Raw genomic sequence first — 18,964 nt, 5'->3', positions numbered from 1 at the left:
TTTTCCTTAAAATTTTACTAGACATGTAAAGAATTATGGTGTCATTCAAATTCTATCTTAATATAAGCTTAATTATTGAATTAAAATATTATTTTTATAATATTTTAATTATTTATTGATGTTATTTATCATTTATCATTTTCTATTTTAATTTTTTATTCGTCCGATAATTAAAGGTAAGTTTTATTTATTCTCTCCTGTAATTTTGTGTTGTACATGCTGATAAATATAAGTAATTAACAACGATCTCACTCAAAGTAGGATTAATTTTTAAATTAAAAAAATAAACACAAATGACTTATATCATTGTTAGATACTTTAAAAATATATCGAAAATATAAATTATAGTCCTTGCGTTTCAATCGAAAAACGAATTCAAAGTACAGTAGTTAATTAATTAAATTCTACATGCACACACTTTTAACATAAAATTTATCTAATAAATTACTATATTAAAAAAGAAACTATAAAACATTATTTTTGTATATATTCTGAAAATGTTTGATCTCCAAACAGTAATAATACTAAAAAATTGCAAAACGTGTATTTCTAAATTTTTAAATATTAAAGTATTTTGCAAAATATTGCATAATATATATATATATAATTTAGGACATATAATTTAGGACAAAATATTTAAGTTCAACATGAAAAAGTTATTACAATGTAGATTTCATTAAATGGTTCATTAAATTAAGAAAAAGGAAAAAGTTTCATTTTTTAACATGCATCATTTGGAAGGAAAGAGAAAGCTTAACATAAGAACAATTTAATTTATTAACTTTTCAGTATTCTCTTGTGTGGTTTAATATGAAAGGAACATCTACAAAAGTATCTTACAAAATAGAGGTTTTTAATTGTCTATATTTATTTATAAGTTAAATTTATTGATATCATCATAAAACAATATTTTCGCGTTAAGTATGTTGGACATTAATTAGATACCGTAATATCTTTTGGCATAAAATAAGTCGCCCATATGGTTCAATTTAATGAAACAAATGAGATTAATTAAATATATAAAAAGCTCAATTTGGTTTATCAGAGACTTTAATCTTAAAAAGTTTCATTAAAATGAAAATTAGAAGAGCTTTCAACTGTTTGATTTTAAAAAAAAAGTAATATAGAAATTAAGAAAATGTTTTCTTTTAACTTTCAGATACGTTTTTATACTTTAGTATTTTAGAAGTTTTTCAAAAGTATCAAACAGATATTACTAAAACAAAAAAGCAAGAGCAGAAAAAATTAAAAAAATATTTATGAATTGAAATTTTAATGTCGACTTGGGTCCGGGCTTAGCACGGGTCAAATAACACTAGTAGTAAGAATATAGATCAACATCAAAATGCTCACTATTTACCCGAAAAACGGTTCAGTTGAATTTATGTTCGTGGTCAAGGACATGTCGATCAAAGTGACCAGTAAAGCAACGTAATATGCAAGTAAAATTGATATAAATGGAATATAAGCAAAGTAAAGTTGAGAAATAGCCTGAGCTTCGTTAGAACCCGGTATTAGTTCCTCCAGTCAGGCTTGTGATCGGAGACGTAATAAATGAAAGAAGAACTTAAAATGGAGCACTTGCACGATATATGTATGTCGTGTATTGCACTTGAATTACGTGTGTTACAATGGGAATGATATTCCCTATTTATACTAAGGGCTTGGCGTATATATTCCATGTATTGCGTGTAGCATCCCCTTTGGGAGGATACCACTTACGAAACAAAAGCTAATTTTACACTTACGTCGTTTAGAAGAACTTATGCCAAAAGATATTCACAAATATATTTAATAGCGGAAAAAGGCCCATGCGAAAAAAGGTTGAAAGTGCGACATTTTTTTTTTCATTGCGCCCTCCAAAAAAATTTCTTCGATGAAATACAATATCAGAGTATCATTATAAAACGGTAATTCCCTTCTCAAATAGTCAACACATTTAAGAAACTTCGTTTTGAAATTTTATTTCCAATTCAACACCATTGCGGGTCCATAAGATACACAAAACTCAAACTAGTAATTATCATAAAACTATTACCTTCCTTTGTGCATAATTACAAGGCAAAATATAAACCCAGTACATGGCATGACTTGAGTTAAAAGCACACCCTAAAATAGCAAAACTAGTCACCCAGTTCAAGTTACAAGCATATGGTCTTGTTTCCCACAAGCTTTCAAAATTTCATACATAAGTGTCACACATGTATCATGTACAAGTCCCCAAAAATTTACAAAAACTAGATGCATATGCAGATGTGATCTTCACAAGGGCTCCCAAAAAGTCTACTCCAAATGACCATCTTCATATCTCATCTTGCACATTACCTATGATAGAAAACAATTATCGCTAAGCATAAAGCTTAGTGGTGTATAAACTTTGGGCCTGGAGCCATTAAATTCTCCAATTCCCTTGTTCGTCGTAGGTGGCTCAATAAGGTAACAATAAGCCCAAGTGAACAAGTATATCAAAGTATCGAATACAAACCTTGGAGAGTTTCAAAATATCAATACTAATATTCTACGGCTCAAGTATCAAGAAAGCTTATAATTCAATTCAAGAGAGTTGTCAAATAATCAATTTTTCCCAATATGTACGTCATGTCATCACACTAAGCACAATCAATATCAAGACGGGCCGAAGCCCCGAAATCAAGAAGGACCGAAGCCCATATCAAGAAGGGTCGTCACCCAATATCAAGAGAATCAAGAACCATGTTGAAAGTGGCTTTCCACTCGTACTCGAAAATGGACGAAAATCCATCGTCAAGACGAAATGTAAATCTAAAGTCAAGATGGGCAAGATCCGAATCGAGGGGCATGCCAATATCGATGACAAGTCACCGTAACAAGAAGGACAAAGTCCCAACAAGAATGCCAAATGATCAAGCAATTCGTACAAGTGGGCGATTTAGCGAAAGTTTTGTAATACTTGAGATACTAATCATACCATAATATAAGATGAAGAGTAAGGAAACAACCCATCAAGATACTTCAAAATTTCAGAAAATAAAATATTTCAAGTTCAAGTTTATACACGAACCTTGGCGTTTTACCATACAACAAGTTCTACCACAACTCGAGGAGTTCAAATCATCTACGCCATAGACCAACCAAAGTCCACTTCGTCAAACATTTCCTCTTAGCTTGTACGAGTATATACACCTTAAATACACAATCAAATATCTACTTAAGTTCAAAAGTCTCAACACATTGAAACTAAACACGAAATAAATGAAAATCAGCCTAAACTATCAAAACAGGAATTCTGGACAGTACTACTGTCTTGTACTGTCGCTCAGTTTCAGAGGGGTAAATGGCAAAAATAGACTTTGTGGCCTTAATGAAAGTTGTAGATATATGTCTTGGGGTCTCAGAAAAATTTGAATCACTCATATATCAATTTTGTACAAAAAGATATGCTCAAAATACTAACAGCAGTACATGTAAGGTTTGCAAAACAGAAATCTGGGCAGCACCTCCCCTGTACTTCATCACCCCATTTCGAGTACATAAAAGCAAAACTGGGTTTTAGAACCTGAATGAAAGTTTTAGATATATGAAATAGCTTTCTAGAACATCTTGAAGAACTCAAAACGGAGCTATATACAAGGAGTTATGCTAAAAACTCTAACAGCAGTCCAATCCAAAAACGGGCAGCACCTCCCCTGTACTTCATCACCCCTTTTCGACTAAATAAAAGCAAAACTTGGTTTTGGAGCCTGAATGAAAGTTTTAGATATATGAAATAGCTTTCTAAAACATCTTGAATCACTCAAAACAAAGCTTTATACAAGGAGTTATGCTAAAAACACTAACAGCAGTCCAAATTCAAAAACGGGTTTGTAGATTACCTCAATCTTGTGGAGTTGTTTAGGGCTCAACCAAAGCAAATCTTGATGATTGATCTAGTGGATGAATATTATGGAAGAAGAGAGGTTTTGGGTCTGTATTTCTAGAGAGATAAAACGAAATTGGAGGGGTGGGGAGGATAAGAACCAAAGGTCATATGTCTTACCTAGTAAAGTAAGAATGAAAAACAGTAAAATAAAATAAAAAGGCTGCCCACTTTTATAAATATCTAATCCATTTAATAAATTTTATAAGATAATCACAGTAGGAGTAGTTTGTATAACCACACCATAACACTTCTTCAAATGTCGTCAAGTTCACATTCAGGAAGTGCGGAGTAAAATATACCCTTACTATCAAGGTATGGTCAATAAAAATTTCAAGTGTTAGTTTTAAAAAAAAAATCGGGGTGTTACATTGCGCCCCTGTCAATAATGAGCATTAATTATGTAATAAAATCAAGCAATAAAGAGGACCATTAAGTGTAATAACACCACACGGATAACGTTAAGCCCAATTTGTAACGGCAGTCCGTTGAGCTGTCCTCCGAAGCCATTGCAGGGGTCTTCCGGACCTACCGGTATCTCTGGTATAAGGAAGCCACTTCCAGCGAAGATGTGTGCCAGCTCATTCTTGACTTATGCCTTTTGTCACGTGTCGTAATGGCATTGATACAGTTGTGTTATACGAATTTAGCCCAATACACTCACACAATTCGAGACGTGCAAGATTATACGAGGATACTAGTTGCTTTCCCAAAGGTTTAATGAGTAAAACAGAAGACGTTTATATATAGTTTATACAGTGGGAGGTCTAGCATATCATGCTTTTTTGCTATGGCTCTTACAAGACCAAACGGATATAAAAATAAAATTGATGAAAAGAATGAAATGTTGAATAAAATTCTTGTATATTATTTTTAAAAAATCAAGTATAATATTTTCAGACATATATGTACAAGGCGTGCAAAGATTATAAGAATCATATAGTACTATAGCTTATTTTCCATGGTTTAATGAGTAAAATCGAAGTCGTGCATATATATGTTATACGAAACAATGTCAAACAATATCATGAAGTAATTTTTAGAATAATTTGTTTGTTAGTGTTTGAAGTAAATGGCTAAACGCCAACTATGAAAATGGCTAGTTAGTTATAGTATTAATCTTTAGGGCGTTTGAACATAGTTGGCGACTTTGCGTTTAACCATTTTGTTAGAATAATTTTTATGTTATAACGAATTGCTAGTGTTTGGTTATAAATTAGCCATTTTCATATGGAAGTTTATGACTTTATGTAGCATTAAATGCATATTCTAACACAACTTCAAATTTTAAATTTCATTTTCCAAGTCAACCTTAAAAACTCCCCCTTTTTTTAATTAAGTTTTAAAACAAAACTATGTTCAAACATCAACTTAGAGCCCGTTTGACTTAGCTGATTTAAAGTAGCTGATAAACATTAAGTATTGATAAGTATTTTTAAGTGCTGAAGCTGATTTAATAAATAAGCAGTTATGCATTTTGATAAATTGTTGAAACTGATGACCAGTTGCTGAATTGTTAAGCAAAAACGTGTTGACAAGCATTTTTTCTATTAGACTGACTTAAATACCCCTAAAGTTGTTTATAGTAATAAGAACATAATTCCAAATTAATTCAAATACAAAATAATTTATGCCTCATTTATTTTTAATGTGAAATTGATTCTTATGAATATAAATTGTTTTATGATAAGCAAAACTACCATCATAAGCTTTAATAATATACTTAATAATTATACTAAAATTCGTTTGGATAACATACTCAAATAGTACACAAAATATTTGAATAGAAAAAACGCATATGCATTAATGAAATTTTGTTTGTTGCTATTAAATTAAAATATTCAACTATGATAAAAATTCGGAGTAATCAAATCATGAGTTGCTGAGTTTTGCTTTTTAAAGACACAATGTGAGGAAATGACGTGATGGAAAGGGTTAGGGGTTTTGTTACAGTAAGGGTATTTCAGGGATTACAAAATAATATTAGGGATACATTAGTCAAAGTCTTGGTCAAACTAAAAATGCTTATAAGCAAAGGGTATTTCAGAGATTACAAAATAATATTAGGGATACAGTAGTAAAAGTCTTGGTCAAACTAAAAATGCTTATAAGCAAAGGGTATTTCAGAGATTACAAAATAATATTAGGGATAGAATAGTAAAAGTTTTGGTCAAATTAAAAGTGCTTATAAGCTAAAAAATACTCCCTCCAAATAAAAAAAAGAGTCCACTTAGCCATTTGCACACCCCTTAAGAAAATATTAACTCCTAGACAAAAATAGATAATTTGACTAAACTACCCCTAATTAACCCTAAGTAAATAGGCATTGAGATTTGATCATATAACACTTAATAGGGGCAAATATGAAAAAACAAAGTTAATTCTTTCTTGATTTGCTAAGTAGACTCTTATTTTGATCCAAAAAAAAAAAAGGTTGAGTGAACTTTTTTTTTTATCCGGAGAGAGTAATAAATTGGGGAAGACCAACTTATGACTTATTGCTTATTTTAGCTTATAAGCGCTTGACTTATAAGCATTTTTCATTTTTACCAAACACACAAATAAGCCAAAAAGTGCTTATAAGGTCCAAACGCCCTCTTAGAATACACGCTACTTTCACCGGTTCCAACTTCCAATGGCTAGAGATTGATAGTCAATTCTCTATCTAAAAAAATCTTGAACAGAATGCTTAGCTTTCAAAGCTAGGAATATTCAAATGAAGTCATACATATTATCTTATTTTGAAACCAGTAGAATATTCAAACCTTGCAAGTTGCAATATTCAAATAATGCTATAAATACATTTCCTTTTACAAGCTTAGTTTTTTATCTATTCATACCAAGTGCGAAATCAATTCTATACGAACTACTCATTCCACAAAAGACAATGGAAGTAACACGATTCATGGAACCTTTTCTTCTTCTGACAATATTGTCAACAACCTTTTTCTTCCTTGTAAAAGCTCAAAATGTTTCTGAACCAGTGCTCGACGAGTCCGGTAAAGCTTTCCGAAAAGGATCGAACTATTACGTTTTACCGGTAGGTCGGGGAAACAACGGTGGACTTCAGGTGGATTCCATTAGGAACCGAAAGATTCTCGTTGTTAGCCAAAATACTAAATCTTCCGTTGGCGGTTACCTTCAATTTTCACCAGTGGACCCCAAAGAAAACACCGTCAAATTATCGACTGATCTGAACTATAGGAAATCAATTCGTAATCTGTATTGATGTATAATGGTCAATATATACAAAGTAGGTACCTAACTGCCAGCCTAATACTAGGCTAAATTATAGGACCTAATTAGCTATACATAAGGAAGAGATCACGCCTAATATACATTTGCTAATTATGAAAAGATTATGCCAATATTTACGTTGACTATTCCATAGTCTATCACGCCCCCGCAGTCTAAGCGTAGCGGGAGGTTGTCGTACGCTTAGACTGTCCCTGGAATCATCAAAAAGTACGCGCGGAAGACCTTTAGTGAAAATATCTGCAATCTGGTAACGGGACGGGACGTGAAGAACACGAACTTCTCCACGGGCAACTTTTTCAGGTACGAAATGTATGTCCATCTCAATATGTTTAGTGCGTTGGTGCTTGACTGGATTACCTGATAGGTATATGACACTAACATTATCACAATAAACCAATGTAGTTGTCCGGATGGGACAACAGAGCTCCAAAAGACGGTTTCGAAGCCAACAGGACTCAGAAACGACATTAGCCACACCACGGTATTCGGCCTCGGCACTTGACTTAGACATAGTAGGTTGTCGTTTGGATGACCATGAGAGTAGATTATCGCCAAGGAAAACACAGTAACCGGATGTGGATCGGCGAGTGTCTGGACACCCACCCCAATCTGCATCTATATAAGAAACAAGAGAGGCAATGGAGGATTTGTACAGATGGAGACCAAACTCAATAGTACCTTGAATACATCGTACTATGCGTTTAAGAGCATTCATATGTTCAACTTTTGGATCGTGCATGTGAAGGCATACTTGTTGAACTGCATAGGAGATGTCTGGTCTTGTGAACGTAAGGTACTGCAACGCGCCGGCCAACTTACGATATTGAGTTGGATCATCGCAAGAAAGCCCGGCAGTGGCGCCAAGTTTGGCTTTGGTATCGACTGGTGTCTGACTTGGCTTACAGTTAGTCATGCCTGCACGCTCTATAATATCTACTGCATAATTTTTCTGAGAGAGAAACATGCCATGTGAAGTACGGGTAACAGCAATACCCATAAAATAGCTTAAAGGGCCAAATCCTTCATAGCAAATTCGGCACTAAGCAGAGACATGATGGATTTTCTGAGAGCATCTGACGAAGCTGTGAGAATAATATCATCAACATGTAGCATAATGTAAGCAATGTCAGAACCTCGACAATAAATAAAGAGAGAGTGATCAGATTGGCTATGTGAAAAGCCAATAGTGGAGACATAGTCTGCAAAATGTTGGTACCATGCACGGGGAGCTTGATTAAGCCCATATAACGATTTCTTCAAGAGATAGACATGATGAGAATGTTTTGGATCCTTAAATCCAACAGGCTGATGCATATAAACAGTCTCATTAAGATTACCGTGTAGAAAAACATTCTTGACATCCAACTGATGAATGGGCCAAGAGTGTGCAAGTGTAATGCTCAATACAACACAAATAGTAGCCGGTTTGACAACCAGATTGAAAGTCTCGTCGCAGTCAACTCCAACCTGTTGAGACCTGCCATCACCTACAAAACAGGCTTTGTGCCTCTCAAAAGAACTATCAGATTTCTTTTTATGACGAAAAAGTCCACATAGAACGAATAAGATTCACATCAATGGGACGGGGTACCAACTCCCACGTCTTATTTTTAATTAAAGCATCATATTCATCAACCATGGTAGCTTTCCAATTGGGGTCATTTAAAGCACTTACCGAATTTCGCGGGATGGGCGAAATGGAAGTAGTGGTGGAAGTGTTTAAATTAAACTATCGTTTGGGCTTATAAATCCCATGTTGGCTTCTATTGACCATGCGGGTGGGCTGTTGGGCAGTGGTAACAGGTGCAGGGATTGGGCCTGATGGCATTGGGGGGAAGGGACGCTGGACTTGGTAGGGACAAAGGATCGGGCTGGACCGCAGGGGAATGGGACAGGGGTGACGGGTTCGTAGATGGCGTGCTACTGGACGGGTGGTTTGGGGATTCTGTCGGGTGGGTCGTGGGCTCAACGGGTGGAGTGGGCCGTGACAGAAAGTGCGAAGTGTATAGAGAAATCCCATGGTCCAAATAATCATAAGAAGTTGGGGTTGGTGTGTGTAATTTTGAGAAGGGAAATTGAGTTTCCTCAAAGATGACATGCCTTGATATTATGATTTTGTTGCTTTATAAATCATAACATTTATATCCCCTATGGTTCAACGGATATCCCAAAAGTACACATGGGGTGGACCTTACGTGCAACTTATTAGTAGTTGTAGATGGGAAAAGAGAATAGCATAGACACCCAAAAACCCAGAGATGAGAATAGGAGGGGGTTCGTTGATAGAGAATTTGCGTTGGTGATTTATACCCAAGGACCTTGGTGGGAAGTACATTAAGGAGATATGTGGCCATTTGGAGAGCATCATGCCAAAAAGAGGGGGGCATGGAGGAATGAGCAAGAAGAGTGCGCACTATGTTGTTAATGGATTTAATTTTTCTTTCCGCCTTACCATTTTGAGGAGGTATGGGGGCAAGAAAATTTGAAATCAAACCATTGGTGGTGCAAAAAGATTGAAAAGGCCCATTATCGAACTCCCGCCCATTATCACATTGAATGTTTTTTATGTTTCTTTCGAATTGAGTTCGTATTAATGCCTTAAAAGATAGGAAAGTAGAATAAACTTGGGACTTGTTAGAGATTGGAAAAGTCCAAAGAAAATTACTATAATCATCAAGAAAGAAAACATAATAGCGGTGCCCATTAGAACTCAAAACAGGAGATGTCTATAAATCACTATGAATGATATAAAATGGCATAGTATTAAATGACAACGAATCATGAAATGGCAATTTAAAGTTTTTCCCCAAAGGACAAGAGGTACAAAAAGAAGTTAGGGCCTTATTACATTGAATTAAAGCATTACTACGAAGAGAACTAAGGATAGCATTTCCCGGATGCCCGATTCGAGAATGCCATAAACTAGGTGATGCGGCAATGAAGGTTGATTGTGGAGTGGTCCGTTTTGCGGCAGTGATAGGATACAATTACCCGGTGCTCTCACATCTCATTAGGCGGCTCCCCGTTGGTAAATCCTTCACAGAAAACCCAAGAGGATCAAACTCAACAGAAACATTATTGTCCTTAGTGAATTTGTGTACGGAAATAAGGTTTTTGATGAGTTTTGGAGCACGTAAGACATTTTGGAGATGTAATGGGGGATTAGGTGGGGGTAGGAATGTATGACCATAGCCACGAATTGGAATACTGCTACCATTACCAACAACAATTCCAGAATTCTTGCTCAAATTAAAATAAGACGTGAGAGTACCTGTGTTGGCAGTCATGTGGGAAGTCGCTCCGGTGTCCATGTACCAATTATCATCTGGTTGATGCATGGACAAAGTGTGCATGGCGGCCTCTACGTCTGTTGGAGTGTACCCAGAATAGGATGGACCATGCATGGAATAGGCCTACTGAGATGGGCATGAACCTGCACCGAGAATGCCATTGGGCCTTGGCGTTGGGGGACGTTGCTGCCATGGCCTTGTTGGATACGGACAGGGGGGCAATACCCATTGCTGTGGTGGCTAGGCAGGCCAGTAGTAGCCCCCTGCTGGTGGCTGGGCAGTCGGCAACTGGTAGTGGCTGGTCTGTCCGCCGCCGTCGCGGCCAGATTTCCCGCGATTGTTGGTGTTGTTATTTCCCTTTCCCTTGTTCTTGTTGGAATTCCTTCCACGATTATTATCATTATTGTGATAATTACGGTTGTTTGAATTATTGTTGCCTCCAGGTGGCGGTGCGGAAGCATCATTATCAACAATGAGAGCTGCGGGACCAGAATCGCAGGCTCGTTCCTTGGCAGCGGCGTCTTCGAGCTTGAGTCTGGAGCACACTTCAGAGAAAGAGGGCAGCACGTCCTTCTGCTGGATAGGTTTGACAAAGTGTGCATATGTCTCCGGTAAGCCCGCAAGGAAGTGCAAAACCATACGTTGGTCGGACACCGGCGACCCCACGTTGGCAAGCTGATCGGTGAGGGACTTCAGCTTATTATAATAAGCCATAACCGATCCAAAGTCGGCCATTTTTGTGGTGGTGAATTCTGTTTCAAGGTACGCTGCCCTTGAGTTCTTGTTATCTTGAAAAATCTGAGCAACTCGGTTCCAAGCCTTCTCCGCAACATCATCCACCACGAGAATAGAGGTAAGAATATCATGGGATACAGTGGCGTATATCCATTGGAGAACCAAAGCATCGAGCCGTTTCCAGAGCGGAAGATCAGCCGCCTTCGCTGCGTTGTACGCGGTGAGTTCGGTGGTGTCAGTTGGTGGTATGATGTGCCCAAGTACGAGTGACACAGGCTAGAACCTTGAAGAGTGTCGCCCATTCGTGATAATGGCCGGTTTCCATGTCAAGAGTGATTGGTATTAAGGATTTCACATTCGTGACAATCAAAGCAGATTGGAAATTTTTGTCAGCCATTGAAGAGAGGTGAGGGAGGAAGAAGACGACGTCTAGGTTTAGGAAGAAGGTGACGGCTAGGTTTAGGAGGTGAGGAAGGAAACCTAACTTGATACCATGTAGGAAATCAATCCGTAATCTGTATTGATGTATGATAGTCAATATAATACAAAATAGGTATCTAATTATCAGCATAATACTAGGCTAAATTATAGGACTTAATTAGCTATACATAAGGAAGAGATCACGCCTAATATATATTTGCTAATTATGAAAAGATTATGCCAATATTTACGTTGAATATTTCATAGTCTATCATGAACGTAAAATTTACGTCGATGATAATAACTTATAATTTGTCCACAGTATGGACAATTAACACTGACTTGGTATATTGGTAAATTTCAATATACCAAGTCGAGTATTACCATAACTAATAATACTACTCCTCCAAGCCCCAGTGCCAGTATCCCAGACAAACTGCCAACCTTGCCCTTTATTAAAGTTGTAATGTGCGTTGTTATTTGTTACCTCGTAAATGTGATGTGAATATGAAATTGTAATTCGTGTGTCTGGCAGGGGCGGAGCCAGGGCACTCCAAACTCCCTTCGTCGAATAATTGCACTATATATATAAGGTTAAAATTATTTTATGTATATATAGTAAATGTTGAATCTCTTTAGTTTTTTCATGTGTATTTACTTCTTTATATTTTGAGCTTTGATTCTGCCGGACCGCCACTATGTATCGGAACGAATTGAATTCTTTTATGTTTAATTAATTGCATTGATTAGTTGGACCAGTTTTAGGTTTATCTAAAAGCTCAAGGAATGTTGTTGTAATCAATGCACTTGTGTGTTAGTGTATTGTATTTTGGTTTGACTACGAGTGAATTTTATTGTATTGAATTGGAGTGGAAGTTTCATTGTTTATTTTAATTGTAGAAATAGTTTGTGACCACATCATCGTAATCTGTGTATCATTCTATAAATTATACTTATGTGGGGGAATTTGTCTTTAGATATACTCTCATCCGTGTATGGTTAATATATGTAATTTTTATCTCACTAAATAATGTAACGCATTAATTCCCGGTTAGTTACATACCAAAATTAGTAATACAGTGTGTGATTTTGAATTAAACTCCACATAATTTCGGAGAGTAGCAGAACTGTGATGTGTTTGCTCAATTAATTTGAAAAACAAAACATTTTTTATTATTAGCAAGTCGATTCATGTTTAATCGCTATTTGAAAAGGTGATATTGAGTTTCAAAAATACAAAAAAAAAAAAAAAAAAAAAAAAAGAATAGCATTTAAAGATTCACTTAATTTACAATTAGTATTATTTAATTAGATAAATGAATGAGATCAGAGGCCAAATTAAATTTTTTTAGTTGATTTAATTAAAAATTAAATTAAAATCACGCAGAAGAAAAGGAGAGGGCAAATCTGTGAGAGTCTTCATCGATGTAATATAGACAATGAATGGAGCTATTTGTTTTCCTATATTATGGGAATATATAGTGCGGTAAGTGTATAGTAAGAATGTAGGAACTCCCTGTTAATGCTTCTAAGAAGAAACTATTTTAGTTAGCTTTTCCTTACAGCTGGAAAGCAGCTTTGCTAGTACTTTTAAAATTCTACTCCACCGCGAACGTGGGTTGTGATCAGATGGTTGAGATCCCTCCACCCTTAATCGGAGGTCTCAAATTCGAGAATTGAAAATGGAAAAATTCCTATTGGGAACCACTACCCCCAAAATGGGCCTTACAACGCACTATTCAAATTTAATCGGGCTTCAATGTGAGTATCAAACACCGGATGGGAAAAAAAGTGCTACTCGATCTTTTATTTCCTTGAATATCCCACAAGCTTGGATACTATTATACTAAGCTGTATATAAGGGTGGTAACCGGTTTGGTCTTACCGGTTTTAACCGGTAACCGGACCGGTTAAACCGGAACCGGTAGAACCGGTTAACCGGTTCCGGTTAACCGTTTAATGGTTTACCGGTCCGGTTCCAATATTTTGGAAACCGGAATCGGTTAAATCGATAAAACCGGAACCGGAACCGGTTAAACCGGTAAAAAATTAAAAAAAAAAAAAAACTAAAGTATATAAGTAAGTATATATAGTATATAGTACATATATATAAGTATATATAGTATATATATTAAGTTATACACATATATAAGTATATATAGTATATAAGTATATATAGTATATATATTAAGTATATATAGTATATAGTACATATATATAAGTATATATAGTATATATAGTATATATATACATATTATTAAGTTATACACATATATAAGTATATATAAGTATATATAGTATATATAGTATATATATACATATTATTAAGTTATACACATATATAAGTATATATAGTATATATATTAAGTTATACATATATATAAGTATATATAGTATATAGTACATATATATAAGTATGTATAGTATATAGTACATATATATAAGTATGTATAGTATATATATTAAGTTATACATATATATAAGTATATAGAGTATATAGTACATATATATTAAGTATATATAGTATATATAGTAGATATGTATATATATATATAGTATATATATTAAGTTATACATATATATAAGTATATAGAGTATATAGTACATATATATTAAGTATATATGTAGTATATATAGTATATATATTAAGTTATACATATATATAAGTATATATATTAAGTTATACATATATATAGTATATATATTAAGTTATACATATATTTAGTATATAGTACATATATATTAAATATATGTATAACTTAATATATATACTATATATACATATCTACTATATAGTATATATAGTAGATATGCATATATAGTATATATATTAAGTTATACATATATATAAGTATATGTAAGTTATACATATATATGTATACGAAAAGCACTATTCTGTATTGCTGACTTGCTGTTAGGCTGTTAGTCAGTAAATATTTAAACTTTAATTATAAAGTTGTATAACATATGAAAATATAGCTACAATATACAAATAAATACTATAATATATATATATAATACAAAAAATAAAAAAAATAGATTTTAATCACTCCAAACCGGACCGGTTCCGGTTTGAGGTTTAAAACCGGTAAACCGGAACCGGCCGGTTTCCTAACCGGTTCCATAACCGGTTCCGGTTCCAACCGGTTAACACCTTTAGCTGTATATATCTTTTAGGGTATTAGCATATATGTTCATTTTTACTTTTCAAAAATAGATAGACTTTATTACGTAATGTCACAAAGAAGGTTATCATGCTCTACACATTTGGCCTTCAATGTGAGGACCAAACACTGGGTGGAAAAAAATAAATAAGCCACTCAATTTTTTTTTCTTCCAAATATCCCACATGCTTGGATACTATTATAAGTAAGTTGTATTTATCTTTTAGGCTTTTAGCGTAGGTGTTCATTTTGACTTTTCAAAGATTGACAGACTTCATTACGTAATGTCACAAAGGAAAAAAAGGTTATCATGCTACACATTTAATTAGTCATTTGTCACCACCCATGATCTTTCTAATCAGTGGAGAGATCAAATTAAAGTTGCCTAATTGATTTGTCAAAGAGATATTATCCTAAGTATGCATGTACAAGAAAATTACGTCTCTTTGTCCACTCGTGAATATAGTTCAACATTTGAAAATGCTGGCACAATTCAATATGTACAAGAAGTTTCATCTATAATTGCTTTCCAACGCAATTAAAATATGTACAAGAAGTTTCAAAGATTTATAGAAGGATAAAATAACACTCCCTATGTTTCAATTTATGTGAACTCATTTGACTGATGACGAAGTTTAAGAAAGTAGAGAAGAATAACAACATACATTATGAACCATAAGTTGTCTTCCAGAAAGGAGAAAAATAATTTTATTCTATAGACATTAGTTATATGCTGCATTTATTCTTTACTGAGATTACTTATAAAACAAAGATAACTTTTAAATAAAATTTTATACTTTACAATATTTGTAGATGCCTGATAACGCCCAAATCCACTCCTCAAATGAGAAAGTGTACACGGTCGTAAAAGCTCAAGATGTTTCTGAACCGATACTTGACGATTCTGGTAAAGCTGTCCAAAAAGGAGCAAACTATTTAATTTCACCAGCGGGTCGGGGCAACGGGGGTGGACTTCAGGTGGGTTCCATTAGGAACCGAACCGACCCGCTAGTCGTAACACAAAATGCCGATGAATCTGTAATTGGCGGTAACGTTCAATTTTCACCAGACGACACGAAAGAAAACACCGTCAGAATATCGACTGATCTGAACATCAAATTTACGTCTATGGTAATTTCTAATTCCTCCACAGTATGGAGAATTAACACTGAATTAATTCCCCAACGTTATTTGGTGACGGTTGGTGGAGTTGAAGGAAATCCAGGGCGTGAAACTTTGAGCAATTGGTTTAAGATTGGTAAGTACGAGGATGCGTACAAACTTGTGTATTGTCCTGGAGTTTGTGAGACATGTAGACCATTTTGTGGAGACATTGGAATACTTGTTGAACCTAACAACAAAAGGGTTTTGTATGTTGGTTCTGATAAACCATTGAAAGTTACATTTCAAACATATCAACTCGGGTGGTACCATAACTAATAGTACTCCTCCAAGTCCCAGTGCCAGCATCCCAGACAAACTTCCAATGTTGCCCTTTATTAAAGTTGTAATGTGCATTGTTATTTGTTACCTGATAAAGGTGAATAGGTGATGTAGAAGATCAAAAAGTTATAACTAGTGATGTGATGGAATGGATGAAATTTCCTATTAGCCGGACCAATGGGGATTAAGGTTAAAAAGAAGATCTAAAAGCTCGAGGAATAGTGTCGTAATCAATGGCACATGTGTGTTAATGTATTGTATTTTGGTTCAACTAGATCTGAATTTTATTGTATTTGAATTGGGGTGGAAGTCTCAATGTTTATTTTACTGTAGTAGTTTGTCACAACACAATATAAGAACATTACTGTGACAAAGTTACTCTAATCCGAACTTTGCCATAAATAATATGAAGAGAAGGAACAGAAAAAAGGAGAGGGAATAGATCCATTAATGTACCAATACATTATTATTAGGGAGGAAACACATTTCTTATACTTGGACGTGGATGCACACTCTATATACGCATGTGTACCATTATTTAGACAATACAAGTTGGTACATTTTAGTATTCATATTTTTGAGTCCAACCAAATTAATCATATAATCGAATTTATTCCGTAGCGAGTATCCTTGATGAACACAACTGGGAATCTAGAGCCGAGTCTCGCAGTCAAACGCCTTTGTCCGTCGAAATAATTGATGACGATTTCACTGCAAGTCTCTTTAGTAGGACAAAACACAAACATGTACACATTTAATTCTTCATTGAATTTCTTAATCTGAAACCAGGTGGAAGGATTTCCAGTCACCCCGTTAGTTGACAAGAAGGCTGGGCTCTCAAAAGTTCCTGGATAACCTTCCACTTCCCACACTGTGTTGTTACAAATTGTAGTTGGATTGTAGAACCTGATGTTAAGAGGAATGGATTCAGTAATTTCTACTTGCTTGGGTGCCTTAGGTTTGAAAAAGACTGGCACGCCTTTGTCAGCATCTAGCGGGGACTGCACCACCTGTAACAAAAAAAGAAAAAAGAAAAAATCAACATGAGGAGTGTTGAAATATAATATTATATAATCAAGTATCTCATTCGAGTCATTTTTATGTGTAGGTATTTAATTTGATAGACAAGCTAAACATGTACCAAATATAAGGGGTTTCCAAAGATCGAAATAAAATCACCAAAAATATTTTAGGTATTCACTTCACTATTATAGTTACTATCTATATAAAAAGAGTGGTGGCGAGGCGAGAGTTCACGTATTTGTTTCATTTTGTTCTCTTTGAGTAATTAAAGGAGATGGTAAACATTTATATCAAACGGTGTTAGATTCGACGTTTATTGTGAATTTAAATTAAAAATGAATCTCATATATGATTTGGACAGTTCTTATCTCATGGACTACTTTTGGTTGAATTAGGCTCAAAGTTTAATTTCCTTTTATGATCAGAGCCTAGATTCATCTCAATTTCTTGGTTTACTTGAAGTTGGACCTATGCTATATTATTGACGATCAATATGTCCAGTACTTGACATACAAGCCGGTGTTCGATTCTACATCGATTGAAAAATTATAGATGAGTCTACTAGTACGTTTTGGACAATCATCACTTTATGAGGTAGCTTCTGGGGTTATTAAGTTATATCCAAGATCCTTTCCTACCAAGATGGTCCACACAAATCATGTAATAAACAGTAAATTTTGATATTTTGATACCAAATTCCAATTTGTATATAACTAGAGAAAGATATGTAACTCTTTTGGTACAAACTATAAAGGAATGTATGTCATATAAAATAAAAAGTATTAAAACTATATAATCTTTTAACAGTTTAATTTTTTAAACGAGATGATCATACCTGCAATGGACACACGAAGTTAGCATGTAGAAATCTCAAGCTACTCAGTGGGAATGCTTTGTTATTATTGATGATAATAGCCGAGTACATGTGCTCCATATATAGGAGTGAAGATACATAGAGACCTTAGCCTATTACACTTGAAATACATGAGTTCTATTCTAATACAAACAATACTACCTAAACCTTATCATGACAAAACTAGATACATGCAAGAATTTGAGTACAACTATAACTCGGATAACAACCACTAATGTATATCGTGTATATCCGGTGTATCCTGTATATCAGGATGTATATCCTGTATATCAGGGTCCTTATCTTCAACAAGCGTTACCAGCTCCCTCTTCAGCCTCGAACCACGGGCCTCGTGTTACTCCGCCGCCAGCTTTGAGTGTTGGATCCTCGACAACAAAGTACCTGGCATCTGTTCTCAGAATATCACCATTAGTGTCACGCACGGCCTGCAAGAGTTGATTCGGTGTTGTTCTAGCAGAGGAAAATGCAAGAAGAAGATGGACAAGTGATATTAGCAAGACAAACTTCTTCATTTTTATTTTTATTTTATTTAATTTGATGTGTAGATGATAGAGGAGCACTGAATGGAGCTTCAATTTATAGATTATTAAGTTGAACCCAAGAAATTAGGCTCGCGTTTAAAACATGTTTTTCATAAAAATCAATAAAAGAATTTGTGTGTGCAAATTACTATTAAATTTGGATAGAACTTTTCTTTGAGAGAGGATTTTTTTTAACATGTCATTTAAATATTTTAATTATAAATTATTTTGATTAATAGTATTTTTTTTATGTAGCTTCTTAATATTAATGTTTTATTTTAAATAAACTGAAAATTCTATGTTTAATTTCACACAAAAAATTTATAATTTAACTCTCGCAT

General features: G+C 34.5%; 2 protein-coding genes and 1 long non-coding RNA gene across 3 annotated transcripts; 1 reads left to right on the top strand and 2 right to left on the bottom strand.

Annotated features, from left to right (window-relative positions):
- Positions 1–1,666: 1,666 nt before the first annotated feature.
- Positions 1,667–4,006, bottom strand: LOC132634154 (uncharacterized). Its single transcript, XR_009580060.1, has 3 exons — positions 3,852–4,006; positions 3,041–3,162; positions 1,667–2,325 (listed from the first exon to the last, which is right to left on the bottom strand). It is a non-coding gene; the product is annotated as an uncharacterized LOC132634154 (long non-coding RNA).
- A 2,742-nt stretch (positions 4,007–6,748) lies between these two features.
- Positions 6,749–16,300, top strand: LOC132634152 (kunitz trypsin inhibitor 5-like). The gene is made up of 2 exons (XM_060350448.1): positions 6,749–6,965; positions 15,741–16,300. Exons 1-2 carry the CDS (start codon positions 6,783–6,785, stop codon positions 16,200–16,202), a joined length of 645 nt encoding a protein of 214 aa, XP_060206431.1. The 5' UTR covers positions 6,749–6,782; the 3' UTR covers positions 16,203–16,300.
- A 100-nt stretch (positions 16,301–16,400) lies between these two features.
- LOC132634153 (miraculin-like) lies at positions 16,401–18,964 on the bottom strand. The gene is made up of 3 exons (XM_060350449.1): positions 18,424–18,964; positions 18,064–18,103; positions 16,401–17,215 (listed from the first exon to the last, which is right to left on the bottom strand). The coding sequence occupies exons 1-3, from the start codon at positions 18,612–18,614 to the stop codon at positions 16,802–16,804; spliced, it is 645 nt and encodes a 214-aa protein (XP_060206432.1). The 5' UTR covers positions 18,615–18,964; the 3' UTR covers positions 16,401–16,801.

Source organism: Lycium barbarum, chromosome 3, assembly GCF_019175385.1.
Source record: "Lycium barbarum isolate Lr01 chromosome 3, ASM1917538v2, whole genome shotgun sequence".
NCBI classification, from domain to species: Eukaryota; Viridiplantae; Streptophyta; class Magnoliopsida; order Solanales; family Solanaceae; genus Lycium; species Lycium barbarum.
This window is presented reverse-complemented; position numbering and strand designations above follow the sequence as displayed.